We start from the raw sequence: 18,962 nt of genomic DNA on the forward strand, positions 1-18,962 counted from the left end.
GCTCAGGGAAAGGGGGAGGGAGACGCGAAAGGGGGAGGTTCACTAATACATTGACTGGCAGCGCAGGGCGTTCCCCGACTCTGTCGCCACTCTTCCTCCTTCCACCCACCTCTCACCTGGGCGAAGCGTCCCCCTCCGCCCCGAGAACTTATCCCCGGTTTGCATTGAAGCCACTCACCGGTGTGGCACAGCCCAATGCCAGACTATCCGACAGGCTGGTCACTCTTCCATATGGGCGAGCCCTTTCCCACTTGAGAAATGGCGTCGGGATTGGGGGGAGGTTACACTTTGCATATCTAGCCCTGCTTATCCTTCAGTCACAATATTCCTTGATAAACACTCTGGGAAGGTTTTTCCAGAAATTTCCACCCAAGGTCAACAGACCTTTCCATGGTCTACCCCTCGCCCGCTCCGATTCCCGTGGCGGGCGCAACAGGAAAATTCATTCCTTTGATTTGATTTATTATTGTCACATGTATTGGCAGACAGTGAAAAGTATTGTTTCTTGCGTGCTATACAAAGCATATCATACATAGAGTACATATGGGAGAAGGAGAGGGTGCAGAATGTACTGTTACAGTCATAGCAAGGGTGTAGAGAAGGATGTCCTCCACTACGCTTCCTGAAGTCGATGACTATCTCCTTCATTTTACTGACATTGAGGGAGAGATTATTGCAAAACGTGTATCAATTCTATTGTTTAAATCATCTCGAATCACTTTGCAGCTTTTTTTTGAGCCTGAATTTTACCCCATCCACCCCCTTGTTCCTCCATTCGTATCCTCCAGTTCTGAGGATAGATTGTGTCTGAAGGGTGAACATTTTTCTCCCTCTACAACTGAAGAATTACAGAACTTTTGGGGAGGTGGGGGGCAAGGACAGGGAAGTGAGACGATCTGGATCAGCCTACAAAAGAGCTATCAGAGATTCAATGGGCTGAATGGCCTCCTCTGTACTGCCTTATTCTATGATTCCGTGACTCGCTACTCATCTGCTGTGGTTTTATTTGTGTTTCAATATTCCAGCATCTTTGTGGGGTACTTTTTAAAGTAATTTTTTCATGTCTTATGTGCCCCAAGTTCGGTTTCCTGATCCCACTTTATCTCCAAGAAAAAAGTTCGTTTGAATCCACGAAACGTTCTGCCCTGCCTCGGACAATTTGCTGCTCAAATCCTTCATGACCGTCATAATATATTATAATAAGATCATAAGACATAGGAGCAGAATTAGGCCACTCGGCCCATCGAGTCTGCTCCGCCATTCAAACATGGCTGATATTTTTCTCATCCCCATTCTCCTGCCTTTTCCCCATAACCCCTGATCCCCTTATTAATCAAGAACCTATCTGTCTCTGTCTTAAAGACACTCAATGACCTGGCCTCCACAGCCTTCTGCAGCAAACAGTTCCACAAAGGAAGCATCAAATGAAGAAAGATTATTTCCACTGTTCATTAGCAGGTAGAATCTACTATTCCTGTAGTGGCCAGGATTTTAGGTAGCAATGAGAATATCATTACTCTTTAGAAACTGAGAGCACATTCTAGAGTTTGCGAATGCATAATACAATCCAGAGGTTGGTGCTGATGATTCCACTTTCCTCTCTGGGTGCACTGTTGAACTGCTCCTAGTCTATAATCAATTAGAAATCACTGAACTGATGAAAACCTGTCCCTCTTTGATATTAGTCTCTCTGTAAAAGACATTGAAACATTTTACCATATTGAGTGAGCTGCTGTTATGATGAGGGGGGGAATAACAATAGATATATATACATGGAAATATTGGACTGTAGAAAAGACGAGAGTTTTATACTTTTAAAATGGGAAGGTGGTTGGGAATGCACAGCTAGTCACTGACAGAAATGGCTGCAGGGTGTTTCCCTAAGGGACCATGGAACCCCTCCTCATTTCCATACAGGATACTTTTACAAGCAACCAAGATTGATTATTAACCCAGTAAGGATAAAGGAACATAGCAACTATCTCTTCACTAAGACCCTAAGAGATAGGGCAAGGGAGAGGGTAAGTTACTCTGTCAGAGAGTCAGTGCAGACTTGACGGCCGAACGGCCTCCTCCGTTCTATGATTCTATTTGCTAATAAACAGTGGAAATAATCTTCTTTCTTCATTTGACGCTTCCTTTGTTTTATGACTCAGGGCGCGATCTTACCAGCCATCATTCCACCCTCCCGCTGCAGTGAGGTCAGACAATTTGGCACCCAGCCAAATCTCTGTTCACTGCAGCGGGATGGGAAAATCCCACCAACGTAACATTCTGGCCTTAGTTTTCCAGTAGATGTGCCCTTTTGTTAAGATTCTTTTTGTTTGGGTTGATGACACTGGGACAACCCAGTATCCTTTTATCGGATCATTCTAAAGGGGAGACAGGATCAGGAACAGGTCAGGACTGATCACATAGACAAGAGGTTTCTGGCTTCACGCTAATAATTTACACAAAATCAAATTCACCGAGAGCCCTTTCTGGAAAATCCAGCATAAATTCTAGTGATTTAAATTTATGTTACATTCTTAGTCAGAAATAGGTTGTTGTTTCATCTCCTCCCGACTCCAGGCCAAGAGGCTAATTCTATGCCAATTGCACATTACAAGACTAATTCTAGAACATGATTGGTGCATGTTAGAGACTGGTGACCTTGTTGATTTAATAAGAGTATTCTTGTCCTGAAATCAAAAGGCCACTGCTTCAAGCTCCATTCTAGAGATAAGTACATAATTCAAGATAGTGTTGGCATGTCAGCTACGACTCTCACCAACATTTACAGATGCACCATAGAAAGCATTCTTTCTGGTTGTATCACAGCTTGGTATGGCTCCTGTCTGCCCAAGGCTGCAAAAAACTACAAAAGGTTGTGAATGTAGCCCAATCCATCACGCAAACCAGCCTTCCATCCAATGACTCTATCTACACTTCCCGCTGCCTCGGCAAAGTAGCCAGCATAATTAAGGACCCCACGCACCCCGGATATTCTCTCTTCCACCTTCTTCCATCAGGAAAAAGATACAAAAGTCTAAGGTCACATACCAACTGACTCAAGAACAGCTTCTTCCCTGCTGCCATCAGACTTTTGAATGGACCTACCTTGCATTAAGTTGATCTTTCTCCACACCCTAGCTATGACTGTAACACTACATTCTGCACGCTCTCATATCCTTTTCTATGAATGGTATGCTCTGTCTGTATAACGCGCAAGAAACAATACTTTTCACTGCATATTAATACATGTGACAATAATAAATCAAATCAAATAAATGGAGGTCCTGTTTGCCCTTTTGGGTAAATATAAAAGAAGCCATTGCAATATTTGAAGAGGAACAGGCAGTTCTCTCTGAGGTCCCAATGACCCTGTTCCCTGACAACTGTCAAAGAGTGAAGCAGACTACTCACAAACTCAGTGTCATCATTGATCCTGAGTTGACTCCTTCCAAGACCTCACCATTCACTCTCTCCTTCACTGATGCGTTGTGTGTGCCATTTAAAGGGTGCACTGCAGCAACTCGCCAAGGCTTCTTCAACAGCATGTTCCAAACTCACAACCACTACCACTTAGGACAAGGGCAGCCAGTGTTTACAAAGACCACGACGTCCAACTTCCACGCCATACTCAACATATGCTGCAGTTCCTTCATTATCATTGGGCGGGCGGCACGGTAGCACAGTGGTTAGCATTGCTGCTTCACAGCTCCAGGGTCCCAGGTTCGATTCCCGGCTCGGGTCACTGTCTGTGTGGAGTTTGCACATTCTCCTCGTGTCTGCGTGGGTTTCCTCCGGGTGCTCCGGTTTCCTCCCACAGTCCAAAGATGTGCAGGTTAGGTTGATTGGCCAGGTTAAAAATTGCCCCTTAGAGTCCTGGGATGCGTAGGTTAGAGGGATTAGCGGGTAAATATGTGGGGGTAGGGCCTGGGTGGGATTGTGGTCGGTGCAGACTCGATGGGCCGAATGGCCTCCTTCTGCACTGTAGGGTTTCTATCATTTCTATGATTTCTATGATTGGGTCAAATTCTTCCCTTACTGCACCGAGTAAATTTACCACATGAATTGCAATGGTTCAGGAATGTGACTCGCCATCGCTTTCTCAACAGGGGTGGGCAATAACAATACTCATATCTAGCAATGGGTTTTTAAAACACCTATGTGCAACAGGCAAGATTCAGGATTGGAAGTAATTTCTTTTTCCCATGTGGAAAAAGTGGATTTGGTTCCAGCTAAAATGAATCGATTGTGGAATTTAATTTCCAGTTGCTCAGGCTGATGACACGGGAGTTACTGGGGGGGCGGGGGGGTGGGAACAGCAAAATGTAGCTTCAATTGCTATAATGAGATCCACAACACTTCTCCAATGAATCTTCCCTGTCTAGAAAAAGCCATTTGAAAGCTACCAACAGAGGGAGCACCTGCTCTCCCAATGAGTAGCACTATCAGCTGACCAATGTTTTTGCAACACTGCTTTCTTTTCAAAATGGTATTTGCTACCAAATAAACCTGTTGGACTTTAACCTGGTGTTGTGAGACTTCTCATTGTATTCTTTTCAAAAGACAGGATGTTGATGATACTTCAAACGTTTCTTCCAGGGTATTTGTGACAATGCTCCTGCCTGTAAATGTTGATCAGAAGGACCAAGGATGTTGTCCAAGCCAACAATAACAGAAAATAGATTATGGACTCAAGTTTTAACTCAAGGGCAATAGTGCTGCCAACTGAGGCAAGCAAACTCTTTGCAATACAAGACAATAATGTAGAATGTAAGCTTAATAACTCCTGCAGAGCTTTGCTTGCATTTCCCTTGGTTCTGATAAGAACCAGAAATAATTGCATTCAAAAAGCACCTTTCACAAACTTAGCAAGGCCTCAGGGACCTCAGTCAATGGATTGCTTCTGAAGTGTTATGACCATTATTGTACTGGTGGAAGTGGCAACCACTCTACTTACAGTAAGCTTCCAGAAACGACGAAAGTAAGTAACACACAAGACCATTTTGGGAGTGTAATTACCTCAATGAGGCCCATGAGCCTCTTGGAGTATGAGCTCCCTGATTGAGGTTAAGATTGCCTGCCCAATCAGGGAGTTTCACATGTATTAGGTCGGAGAGGAATTTCCCAGATTTTTTTTCCCCATATTGGCCCTGGGGTTTTTCACTCTGGGTTTTCGCCTCTCCCTGGAGATCGCATGGTCTGGAATGGGGGGGTGGGGGTGAGTTAATAGGTTGTAATGAACAAAGCATCGTAGCTGTGAGGGACAGCTCGGTGGATAGGATATTGGTATGTAGATAGGCTGGAAAATTGGGCGGGGATCCTGGATTCAGGATTCAATCCTGGACCGGGGAGCGGCGCGGGCTTGGAGGGCCGAAGGGCCTGTTCCTGTGCTGTATTGTTCTTTGTTCTTTGTATATACATAATGAGTTGTGTCAGGGCCACTGACACTCCTGATTCGGACTTTGTAGCTGTAGCACTCTTAGGAGTGGAATTGAGGGACTCTGGTGAAAAGACACTGGCCTCTGAGGAGGTATTTTGGGGCATAGAAAGATATTGGGAAAAAAACAACAGGAGAAAACCCTCTCTCAGAATGGTAGATAAAATTAGAGATATACACGACAGAAACAAGCCTTTAGGTCCAACCAGTTCATGCCGCCATTTACATGCCAGTCGAACCTCCTTCCATCCTTCTTCATCTAATTCTATCTGCATAATCCTCTCTTCCCTTCTCCCGCAAATACCTATCTCGCATCCCTTTAAATATATCAAAACTCCCCTCCTCAACTAATCCCTGTGGTTGTGAGTTCCTCCTTTGCACCACTCTCTTGGTAAAGGCATTTCTTCTAAGATTCCAATTTGATTTCTTGGTAACTATCTTCTGTTGATAGTCACCGGTTTTGCTCTTCCCCCTATGTACAAAGAATCTCCTTGTGCCTACTCTATTAAAACCTTTTGTAATTTTAAAGACCTTCCCTCAGCCTGCTCCTTTCAAGAGTGGGGAGACAAACTGTTAATCCTTTCTGAAAGGGTATTTACCTGGCAGTTCTGGTATCATCCTGGCAAATCTTTTTTTTTTGCACTCTCTCCAGTCTTCTTTATTCTTTTAATAATATGGCAACCAGAACTATACACAGGCCTCCAAGAATGATTACATGCTGTAAGACTTTTAACGTCAGTCTGAATGGATAAGTTGCCATTTAACATTGCATGAAAAATGGCATCTTTGACAACACAGCAAATCTCAGCACTTCAGTGTAGTGCCAGCCTAACTTATATGCATGCACCCTGGAGTGTTTACTGATTCAGGGAAGCATTTGAAGAGGGTATTTGTTGCGTTGACTTTAATGATATGGAATAAGTAAAATAAATATGTTTAATATTATGGAGAGATAAACAAAATGGTGTTAGTTACAATGACGTGACAGAGCACAGGAATGAGATAGAGAATCTGGTGAACTGGTGTGGCAACAATAATCTCTCCCTCAATGTCAACAAAATGAAGGAGATTGTCATCGACTTCAGGAAGTGTAAAGGAGAACATGCCCCTGTCTACATCAACGGGGACGAAGTAGAAAGGGTCGCGAGCTTCAAGTTTTTAGGTGTCCAGATCACCAACAACCTGTCCTTGTCCCCTCATGCCGACACTATAGTTAAGAAAGCCCACCAACGCCTCTACTTTCTCAGAAGACTAAGGAAATTTGGTATGTCAGCTACAACTCTCACCATCTTTAACAGATGCATCATAGAAAACATTCTTTCTGGTTGTGTCACAGCTTGGTATGGCTCCTGCTCTGACCAAGACCACAAGGAATTACAAAAGGTCATGAATGTAGCCCAATCCATCACACAAACCAGCCTCCCATCCATTGACTCTGTCTGCACTTCCCGCTGCCTCGGCAAAGCAGCCAGCATAATTAAGGACACCACGCACCCCGGACATTCTCTCTTCCATCTTCGTCTTTCGGGAAAAAGATACAAAAGTCTGAGGTCACGTACAATCGACTCAAGAACAGCTTCTTCCCTGCTGCTGTCAGACTTTTGAATGGACTTACCTTGCATTAAGTTGATCTTTCTCTACACCCTAGCTATGACTGTAACACTACATTCTGCACTCTCTCGTTTCCTTGTCTATGAACAGTATGTTTTGTCTGTATAGCGCGCAAGAAACAACACTTTTCACTGTATGTTAATGCATGTGACAATAATAAATCAAATCAAAATCAAATCAAATCCAGTTAGATACATAATCTCTTTCACTTCTTGGTGTTTTTCCTTCTACTGGATCTGTAGGCTCACTCCTATCCTGTACCTGCGCAATGATCTGAGCACAGCAACTCCACCATCATTACTCCTTATCAGTGACTCACAGACTGTTTGTTTATCAGTACCTGCACAATGCGTTCATTCTGGTTTGCAATTCCAGTTTAGCACTGCACTACCTGAAACCTATTAACCCTATGTTTTCTCTAATAGCTTTGAAAATGTACGTCTGCCATCTGCTTACACTTTACTTACTGCTCCCTTACATTCAACCGCAACAATGCTAAGAACTGAGCTAAGAATAATTTAGCACAGTTTTAACAATAAACTTTTCAACATCTTTCCTGAAGATATTGAATAGATTGGGCCAATGAACGAGAGCCAACTGGATCCTAGCAGAATGTTATCAGACAATTACACTGGGCATCAATCAATATCAGGGCTTCCCAAACTGTGCGTCATGAACAAAGAACAAAGAACAGTACAGCACAGGAAACAGGCCCTTCGGCCCTCCAAGCCTGTGCTGCTCCTTGGTCCAACTAGACCAATCGTTTGTATCCCTCCATTCCCAGGCTGCTCATGTGACTATCCAGGTAAGTCTTAAACGATGTCAGCGTGCCTGCCTCCACCACCCTACTTGGCAGCGTATTCCAGGCCCCCACCACCCTCTGTGTAAAAAACGTCCCTCTGATATCTGAGTTATACTTCGCCCCTCTCACCTTGAGCCCGTGACCTCTCGTGATCGTCACCTCCGACCTGGGAAAAAGCTTCCCACTGTTCACCCTATCTATACCCTTCATAATCTTGTACACCTCTATTAGATCTCCCCTCATTCTCCGTCTTTCCAAGGAGAACAACCCCAGTCTACCCAATCTCTCCTCATAGCTAAGACCCTCCATACCAGGCAACATCCTGGTAAACCTTCTCTGCACTCTCTCTAACACCTCCACGTCCTTCTGGTAGTGCGGCGACCAGAACTGGACGCAGTACTCCAAATGTGGCCTAACCAGCGTTCTATACAGCTGCATCATCAGACTCCAGCTTTTATACTCTATACCCCATCCTATAAAGGCAAGCATACCATATGCCTTCTTCACCACCTTCTCCACCTGTGTTGCCACCTTCAAGGATTTGTGGACTTGCACACCTAGGTCCCTCTGTGTTTCTATACTCCTGATGACTCTGCCATTTATTGTATAACTCCTCCCTACATTATTTCTTCCAAAATGCATCACTTCGCATTTATCCGGATTAAACTCATGACCGCCTGTGGGGCCCAGAGACGTGATTTTGGGGTTGCAAGTTCCAAGATGGCACGGTGGTTAGCACTGCTGCCTCACAACACCAAGGACCCGGGCTCGATTCCGGCCTTGGGTGACTGTCTGTGTGGAGTTTGTATGTTCTTGCTGTGGGTTTCCTCCGGGTGCTCCAGTTTTCTCCAACAGTCCAAGATATGCAGCTTAGGCGGATTGGTCATGGTAAATTGCCCCTTTAGTGTCCAAAGATGTATAGGTGGGGTGGATAAGCCATGGTAAATGCATGAGATTATGGGGATAGGACAGAGGAATAGGTCTGAGTAAGGTGCTCTTTCAGAGAGTCCATGCTGACCCGATGGGCTGAACGGCCTCCCTCTACACTATAGGGATTCAATGGTTCTCTTGATACCGTGGATCTCAGAGTGAATGGTAACAGTTACAAAGTCTCTTTAAATCCTCACTTATTTTTCATGGTGGCGTGGCCTAACTGATGATCTTTGAGACATGATTACTGCTCCAAACAAATGCCAGGAAACTCAGGTTGGTGTTTTAACAACTTGTAGTTTACACACTTTGCTCACAAATCTCCCACTACTACTTCCTCACGTCCCACCCACATGACCACCCATCACCATCTGGCTCTCACTCTGGGTAACGGCAAAAAATGGGCAATTACTGTTCCATTACTTGCTGGTTGCAGCTTCCACAATGTATCGGAAACAGACTGGCCAAACACAATTTGACAGGACTCCAACGTTGACTGGTTTGCCTCAAATGAGTCGAATGTGAAAACACGGTTCATGTTTAGAAGAATTTATTGCAGTCTCTCAATTGAAACCGTTCCAATCACTATTTATGGTTCCAAAAAGGGCAGCACAGTGGTTAGCACTGTGCTCAAGGATAGCTGAGAGTCTGGACTAGACCGGGTAAGGACAGCAGATTTCCTTCCCTAAAGGACATTAGTGAACCAGATGGGTTTTTTCCCGACAATTGTTCCATGGTTTTCAGCAGATTCTTAATTCCAGTTTTTTTTTATTGAGTTCAAATTCCACCGTCTGTTGTGGCGGGATTCGAACCCGGGTCCCCAAAACATTAGCTGAGTTTCTGGATTAATAGTCTGGCGGCAATACCACTGGTCATCACCTCACCTGCAGGGTGTGAACAGCAAGCACTCAAACGGTAAAGTCCAGGAGTACACAACGGGGGACTTCAGACCTCACCATGTGGACGGTACAGAGACCAGTATGCCCACGTTCAGGTGAGTGATTGGGTAAGATCGCGGGGGTCTCATGGAAGAACAGGGCTTCAGAGTGCGATATGCGAAAGCTAAGAGGTCCGGCAAGAACATTGTGAAGGTCTGCAGTATCGTTAGCTGCGCTTAGGGCTGCTGGATGGGGACGTGGGAAGCTAAAGAGGCAAGAAGGTCAGGATCAGCAGGAGATCCTGGAGGTCGGGGTCAGGAGTGGATTTGGAGATCCGAGGACCAGGGAGTGAGTGATTGAGGTGAGCACTAATCATTTTCCATTCTGTACCGATTCGTCTTAATTTTCCCAGAAGCAATCAGCACTGGCACTAGTTGTCTCAGATGCACACAATGTTACCAGAAGAAGCAGTGCATTTGATACAAGAGCACTTATTTGTATTTAAAATGATCCAGCCAGCCTGCTTGAAGGTGAAACATGCTTATTTGACGTTTACTAAATTTGTAGCTGGCACAACTCAGCCCCAAATTGTGTTGGAGCCATTTTGGACACAAAATGCACCTGTCACACTAAAAACATGGCACTACAAAGTCAAATTTCTAACCAAAGTGGGATATGCCCCTACAGAGAGGAATCGTGCACTCGCCAAATTCGGTACACAGATATCCGGAAGATTTATCCGCAATTTCATTCAGATACAGTAAGTACATGTCAGAACCTGACTGAGCAAAACTCTGCTTTAGACTTCCGCGCATTGGCACAGGATTGTATTGGACTTTGGTTTCAGGGTCCAGGATGCTTCGGCAGATGTTGGCAGAGCCAAGGCTTAGGAATCTCCAAGTTTGGAAGACAGAAGATTGTTGCACAATTCAGATTTTAAATTTACTCATTAGTTTCACACGTAGGCTTACATTACCACTGATTGGTTACTACATTCTGCACTCCCTCACTTCCTTCCCTATGAATGGAATGCTTTATCTGTATGGCGCGCAAGAAACAATACTTTTCACTGTATACTAATACATGTGACAAAAATAAATCAAATCAAAATTTTTTTTTAAATCAAAAAATACTGCAATGAAGTTATTGTGAAAATCCCCTAGTCGCCACACTCTGACACCTGTTCAGGTACACTGAGGGAGAATTTAGCATGGCCTAATGTACCTCACCAGCACGTCTTTCCGACTGTGGGAGGAAACTGGAGCACCCGGAGGAAACCCACGCAGACACGGGGAGAACGTGCGGTCTCTGTATAGACCGCAACCCAAGCTGGGAATCGAACCCGGATCCCTGGCACTGAGGCAGCAGTGCTAACCACTGTGCCACCGTGTTACCAAGACGACACATATAATTTAATGTGAAGATCAGAATATTCTGAAGGAAGAAACAGAAATGCACAATGATTCAGAAGACAACGTTTATTGATTTTAAAAGTTACCAAGTAGTGAACATGTTTAGCAAACTTGTTTTTATGAGTGTGGAGTAACCGAGCTAACAAGAACTATATAATGTCAGTAGAACAATTATTTTTAAAGTGACAAATCATTTCAAGGCAAAATTTAAAAGGGAATGAGATGGGAATTAGTTCATGCAAACAAAGCCCAGTGCCCACCAAATGAAATTGCAGCCTGTAATTCTGTCAGTTTTCATCAGTATACGGAAAATAATTTTTAGTTCTTTTTCTCCTCCTCTTTGCCTCCCCTCTGCTCCTAGCCTAAAGGTTTACCATTTCTGAACTGTTTTATTGACTACAAACTCCCCATGTGGGCCTGCTGCCCCTGCTGGGAGAAGAGCTAAGTAGACCGGGGTCACGGCTCCTTCCTCCGCGGTCCCAGGGGCATTGGGACCAGCCATGTCAGTTTTTACCCAGCCCGGACAGCAAGCGTTCAGGAGAATCCCATCGGCCGCTCTCTCCTTACTCAACATTCGGGCGTGGATCCTCGAAAGGACCGTGACCCCAATCTTTGATACCCCGTACGCACTGGATGCCCACCCCTGTTGGGTGTGCTGTCCTCTCTTAGCGTCATCGACAAATTTCTTCATCAGCTCCACCAGTTGCTCCTCCGTGATGTCCGTACTGCGGAATTTCTTCTGGAGTTCTTGATTGCAGTTTCGCAATGCCATGGTACCCGATTCACTGGAAACATTCACAACTCTCCCTGCAGGTTTAAGGGAAAACAAATCAGATAACACACAGGAGCACAAAAACCCAAAAGCAATAACTCTCGTTCATTTTTATCACAATTAAATTATCCCTTAACTGTCTATATTCCAGGGAATTTTTTTAAAAGTTTCTCTAGTCTCTTCTTGTAATCTAACCCTTTCAACCCTTGTAACAGAATGGTGAATTTGTGCTTCCCTGCTTCCAAAGCCAATGTTAAGAAATGGTGTCCAAATCTATACTCTCGACGTGATGTAGCCAATGCTTGTACAACTGCAGCGAGTTTCCCCTACCCAACCCACCCTCATATAGGGGATGCAATAGCCTAGTGGTATTATCACGAGACTATTAATCCAGAAACCCAGCTAATGTTCTGGGGACCCAGGTTCGAATCCTACCATGACAGCTGGTGGAATTTAAATTCAATAAGAAATATCTGGAATGAAGAATCCACTGATGACCATGAAACCATTGCAGATTGTCAGAAAAGCCCACCTGGTTCACTAACATCTTTTAGGGTAGGAAATCTGCTGTCCTTACCTGGTCTGGCCTACATGTGAATCCAGAACCACAGCAATGTGGTTGACTCGCAACTGCCCTCCAAAGTCAACGAGGGATGGGCAGTAAATGCTGGCCAACCAGCAATGCCCATGTCCCACGAATCATAGAATCCTACAGTGCAGAAGGAGCTCATTCGGCCCATTGAGTCTGCACCAACCATAATCCCTCCCAGGCTCTATCCCCTAGCCCCATGCATTTACCCTGGCTAGTCCCATGCATTTACCCTGGCTAGTCCCACTGACACCAAAGGCCAATTTATCATGGCCAATCCACCTAACCTGCACATCTTTGGACTGTGGGAGGAAACCAGAGCACCCAGAGGAAACCCACGCAGACACAGAGAGAACGTGCAAACTCTGCACAGACAATGACCCAAGCCGGGAATCGAACCCCGGTCCCTGGCGCTATGTGGCAGCAGTGCTAACTACTGTGCCACCGTGCCACCCCATTCTCTAGCCATGCAGTTGCAAAGATCAACATTCCATCAAGATACTTGGATTAATTTTTCACCAGACTTTTACATTTTAGCAATCGATATGAAAGAACCCCTTAATATCTTTGGATCTCTGATGTTCACAGTTTTTCAGAATTTAAATAATACTATCACTTTTCTGGTCCAAAGTGGACGACCAAATCCTCAGCTGTATTGAGAGTCCAGCTGCCTGTTTTTCACACTCAATCTGTTATTAATGTCTCTTTCTAATTTTATGCTCCTGTCAAACTATTTACTGTATGAATAACTTTTGCGCCATTGGCAAACATATTGCTATTTATTGCTTTATCTAAGTCATTAAGAAATAGTGAATAGCTTGGCCCCAGCACAAATCCAAGTGGGACATTTCCTTCAAGCCACACGTCACCCTGACTTGGAACTCTATTGATATTCCTTTACTGCCATTGGGTCAAATCCTGGACTCTCTCTCTAACAGCACTGTGGGTGTACCTACACCACACGGACTACAGCGGTTCAAAAAGGCAGCTCACCACCACCTTAGTAATGGGCAATGAATGTTGCCCTAACCAGCTATCTTCACATCCCATGACAGTATTTCTGAAAATAACCCCCCCAGTCTAATACTTTAGTTTCTCCCTCATGCTTAAGATATATTTGTGGATCAGATTCAGATTCCCTCTGTACTTGTTACACCACAAGTGTGAACTATTGACTCCATTGTTTAAAACCAATGTTAATGGTGAGCTGTGCTTCTGCTGTTTGCCAGGAGGTACATGGAGAGCAGTAAGAAACAGTCTAACGGCTAATGAGGTTTCTTTTAACTGATGTGACCCTCCATCACTATTAGGCTGGAAAACGCACAGGCTATGGCCACAATATCTAATCCTCTAATCCTCGTTGGAGGATGCTTTGTATGCCCTGTTTAAAAGCAGCTCCCAACTATCAGCCAGTCAGCCTAATATGGACAATGGGGAAAATTTCAGAGCCAATTATCTATGACAAAATGTATTGGCATTTGGAAACCTCTGGGCCAATAAATGCAAGTCAGCACGGAATTGTTAACAGCAAATTGTGCTAATTAACTTGATCAAGTTCTTCAACGAATTACTACACTAATTAAAGGGGCGGCACGGCGGCACAGTGGTTAGCACTGCTGCCTCACATCGCCAGGGACCCAGGTTCATTTCCCGGCTTGGGTCACTGCCTGTGTGGAGTTTGCACGTTCTCCCCCGTGTCTGCGTGGGTTTCCTCCGGGTGCTTCGGTTTCCTCCCATAATCCAAAGATGTGTGGGTTAGGTGGATTGGCCATGCTAAATTGCCATTAGTGTCAGGGGGACTAACTCGGGTAAATGCATGGGGTTATGGGAATAGAGCCTGGTGGGATTGTGGTCTGTGCAGAGTCGATGGGCCGAATGGCCTCCTTCTGTACTACAAAGAACAATACAGCACAGGAACAGGCCCTTCAGCCCTCCAAGCCCGTGCCGCTCCCTGGTCCAAACTAGATCATTCTTTTGTATCCCTCCATTCACACTCCGTTCATGTGGCTATCTAGATAAGTCTTAAACATTCCCAGTGTGTCTGCCCCCACCACCTTGCCTGGCAGCGCATTCCAGGCCCCCACCACCCTCTGTGTAAAATATGTCCTTCTGATATCTGTGTTAAACCTCCCCCCCTTCACCTTGAACCTATGACCCCTCCTGAACATCACCACCGACCTCGGGAAAAGCTTCCCACCGTTCACCCTATCTATGCCTTTCATAATTTTATACACCTCTATTAAGTCTCCCCTCATCCTCCGTCTTTCCAGTGAGAACAACCCCAGTTTACCCAGTCTCTCCTCATAACTAAGCCCTTCCATACCAGGCAACATCCTGGTAAACCTCCTCTGTACTCTCTCCAAAGCCTCCACGTCCTTCTGGTAGTGTGGCGACCAGAACTGGATGCAGTATTCCAAATGCGGCCGAACCAACGTTCTATACATCTGCAACATCAGACCCCAACTTTTATACTCTATGCCCCGTCCTATAAAGGCAAGCATGCCATATGCCTTCTTCACCACCTTCTCCACCTGTGACGTCACCTTCAAGGATCTGTGGACTTGCACACCCAGGTCCTTCTGCGTATCTACACCCTTTATGGTTCTGCCATTTATCGTATAGCTCCTCCCTACATTATTTCTACCAAAATGCATCACTTCGCATTTATCAGGATTGAACTCCATCTGCCATTTCTTTGTCCAAATTTCCAGTCTATCTATATCCTTCTGTAGTCTCTGACAATGCTCCTCACTATCTGCAAGTCCTGCCAATTTTGTGTCGTCCGCAAACTTACTGATCACCTGTAGGGATGTAGGGATTCTGTAGGGATTCTATGATTCTATTCTTATAATAAAGGGAGGGGATTGGCGGTGTTAGTGTGGCATGAAGACACAGTGGTTAGCACTGCTGCCTCACAGCGCCAGGGACCCAGGTTCAATTCCAGCCTTGGGAGACTGTGTGGAGTTTGCATGTTCTCCCCGTGTCTGCGTGGGTATTGTAGACGGAGAAAGAATAACTACAACAATGATTTTAACAACTATAATGGGAACATTAGTTGTGAAAGGATTATTCTGGCTGAGAGTTAAGCATGCTAGGATTTTTGATCATAAAGTTGAGAAAAAGATACAAAAGTCTGAGGTCACGTACCATCCGACTCAAGAACAGCTTCTTCCCTGCTGCTCTCAGACTTATGAATGGACCTACCTCGCATTAAGCTGATCTTTCTCTCCACCCTAGCTATGACTGTAACACTAAATTCTGCACCCTCTCGTTTCCTTCTCTATGAACGGTATGCTTTGTCTGTATAGCGTGCAAGATGTGGAGATGCCGGCGTTGGACTGGGGTAAACACAGTAACAAGTTTAACAACACCAGGTTAAAGTCCAACAGGTTTATTTGGTAGCAAAAGCCACACAAGCTTTCGAGGCTCTGAGCCTCTTCTTCAGGTGAGTGGGAATTCTGTTCACAAACAGAACTTATAAAGACACAGACTCAATTTACATGAATAATGGTTGGAATGCGAATACTTACAACTAATCCAGTCTTTAAGAAACAAAACAATGGGAGTGGAGAGAGCATCAAGACAGGCTAAAAAGATGTGTATTGTCTCCAGACAAGACAGCCAGTGAAACTCTGCAGGTCCACGCAACTGTGGGAGTTACAAATAGTGTGACATAAACCCAATATCCCAGTTGAGGCCGTCCTTGTGTGTGCGGAACTTGGCTATCAGTTTCTGCTCAGCGACTCTGCGCTGTCGTGTGTCGCGAAGGCCGCCTTGGAGAACGCTTACCCGAATATCAGAGGCCGAATGCGTGCAAGAAACAATACTTTTCACTGTCTGTTAATACATGTGACAACAATAAATCAAATCAAAATAATAAATAAACTTTTAATTTACATAGACATAGGCTCCTTTGTCTCAACTTCACCTCTGCCTAGTAACTCTTAGCAGTTACTCAGAGGCAGAAAACCTGTTGAAGAAGCTCTTTTCTGTAACAAAAACAGGAAATGCTGGAAAATCTCAGCAGGTTTGACAACCTTCACTACATTGGGTGCACCTTCATTCCTGTTATGGTGTTTTAATAAGCGGTTAGTCCCATTGTTTCCTTCACCACAACATTCAGGCCTATGTTAAAGGCTCCATACAGGCTGTTGTTGGGTTGTTTACCCTTCAGGACCTATACACAAAGTCTGGAGCATGTACTGTGCTGATCTCTCTGCAACAAGGTCCGAAGTGCTTCCTATGCACTGCAATGGGAGTGAATACTTGTGAGTGGAGAATGAGATGTCTTTAATTGCAAAGTGCGTGCACATATTGCCAGTTGTGTTCAGTACCTTGGGGTTTGATGATGGGGAGGAGCTCAGTGGACACATCCCTGGTGCCGAAGAAATTGGTGGCCACGGTCACCTCAGCCTGGGTCCCGAACGGGGTGGTGTCAGCCACTTTGAAGGCGATGCCAGCGTTGTTGATCAGGACATCGATGCCCCCGTACGTCTGGGCCATGAAATCCCGCAGCTCCTTGATGCTCTGCTGGTCATTGAGGTCTAAGTGGTGGAAGAGGGGCCGGAGTTGCTGCTGCTGCAGCTTGTGCACTGCCTGCTGCCCGCGCTCCCTGTCCCGGGCTGTCAGGTACACATCGCCCTCAAACTGGGAGCACAGTGCCCGCACCATCTCCAGACCGATCCCTTTGTTAGCTCCAGTCACCACGGCCACCCGCTTGGACATGTTGGCGGAGAGCGGGCTTGAGTTGATTGCAATTGGGTTCGATTCAAAGCCGGAAATGAAACTGACTCAGGGAAACACTCAACTTTGATACATTCAGCACAAATGCGCAGGCGCAGAATCAGTACACTCCACTCCAACAACAAGCACTTACATTCATATAGCGCCTCAAGCCTGATGAAACCTTATGCAGGAACATTATACACACAGCATGACACCTTACTGGGTCTCTCAGAACAGATGATCCAAAGCTGGTTGTGTCAAAGTGGATGTTTCCTTATCAGGGATGTCTCCCTGACTGATCAGGGACAGCCTGGTGGCACAGTGGTTAGCACTGCTGCCTCACAGCACCAGGGACCCGGGTTCAATTCCTGGCTTGGGTCACTGTCTGTGTGGAGTTTGCACATTCTCCCCATGTCTACGTGGGTTTCCTCCGGGTGCTCCCATTTCCTCCCATAGTCCAAAGATGTGCAAGTTAGGTGGATTGCTCGTGCTAAATTGCCTCTTAGTGTCAGGGGGACTAGTTAGGGTAAATACATGGGGTTATGGAGAGAGGGCCTGGGTGGGATTGTGGTTGGTGCAGATTCGATGGGGTGAATGGCCTCCCACCGCACTGTAGGATTCTTTGTTACTATGTCTGTATCTCAAAGTGGCAACGCAAGGTAGAGGGAGGGTTTTTAGGGAGAGAATTTCAGAGCTTGTAACCCCAGGTAACTGCAAACACAGCCACTAGTGAGGGAATAATAAGGTCGCACATCTCTTTGTAGAATGCTTCTCATCCATTGACACTTCCGCTGCCTCAGCAAGGCAGCCAGCATAATTGGGAACCCCACGCACCCCGGACATTCACTCTTCTACCTTCTTCCTTCGGGAAAAATATACAAAAGTCTGAGGTCACGTACCAACTGACACAAGAACAGCTTCTTCCCTGCTGCCATCAGATTTTTGAATGGACCTACCTTGCATTAAGTTGATCTTTCTCTACACCCTAGTCCTAGCTGTAACACTACATTCTGCTTTCTCTCATTTCCTTCTTTATGAACAGTGTGTTTTGTCTGTATAGCGCGCAAGAAACAATACTTTTGTATGCTAATACATGTGACAATAATAAATCAAATCAAATCAAAATCAAAGTCGTGGTGTGCTCCTCCTGTTCTATGTGGATAGCTGGGTACATTTCCAGTGTCCACGGAAGTCTCTCCAGCTGCAACTCCTGAAAGCCTGGGTTTCAGAGCTGGAGGGGCGTCTGGAAACACTGTAGAGAATCCGTGAGGCAGAGAGTATCACGGATAGCAGGTATAGAGAGGTGGCACACTGCAGACTCAGACTCCACAGGCAGGAAGGGAATGGGTGGCCACCAGGCAGAGCAAGAGAATTAGGCAGGCAGTGCAGGAATCTCCTATGGCCATTTGCCTGCAGAACAGATATACCACTTTGCATACTGTTGGGGGAATGGCCTTTCAGGGCAAAGCAGCAGCAGCCAAACTTGTTGCACCACAGTTGGCTCTGCTGCAGAGATGAGGAGTACAAGATGTGGGGATACAATTGTTATAGGGGATTCAATTGTAGGGAGAATAGATAGGTATTTCTGTGGCCACAAGTAAGACTCCAGGATGGTATGTTGCCTCCCTGGTGCTAGGGATTTCTCAGAGTAGCTACAGAACATTATGAAGGGGGATGGTGAACAGTCAGTGGTTGCGGTACACAGTGGTACAAACAACATAGGTGAAAGAAAAGATGAGGTCCTAAAAACAGATCATAGAGAGCTAGGAAGTAAGTTGAAAAGTAGGACCTCAAAGGTAGTGATCTCAGGATTAC

General features: G+C 45.4%; 1 protein-coding gene across 1 annotated transcript; it reads right to left on the minus strand.

The window, feature by feature from the left end:
• Nucleotides 1-11,112: 11,112 nt before the first annotated feature.
• Nucleotides 11,113-17,255, minus strand: cbr1 (carbonyl reductase 1). Its single transcript, XM_078232772.1, has 2 exons — nucleotides 16,757-17,255; nucleotides 11,113-11,868 (listed from the first exon to the last, which is right to left on the minus strand). Exons 1-2 carry the CDS (start codon nucleotides 17,145-17,147, stop codon nucleotides 11,432-11,434), a joined length of 828 nt encoding a protein of 275 aa, XP_078088898.1. The 5' UTR covers nucleotides 17,148-17,255; the 3' UTR covers nucleotides 11,113-11,431.
• Nucleotides 17,256-18,962: the final 1,707 nt, after the last annotated feature.

The sequence above is a fragment of the Mustelus asterias genome, chromosome 17 (genome assembly GCF_964213995.1).
Source record: "Mustelus asterias chromosome 17, sMusAst1.hap1.1, whole genome shotgun sequence".
In the NCBI taxonomy this organism is placed as follows: Eukaryota; Metazoa; Chordata; class Chondrichthyes; order Carcharhiniformes; family Triakidae; genus Mustelus; species Mustelus asterias.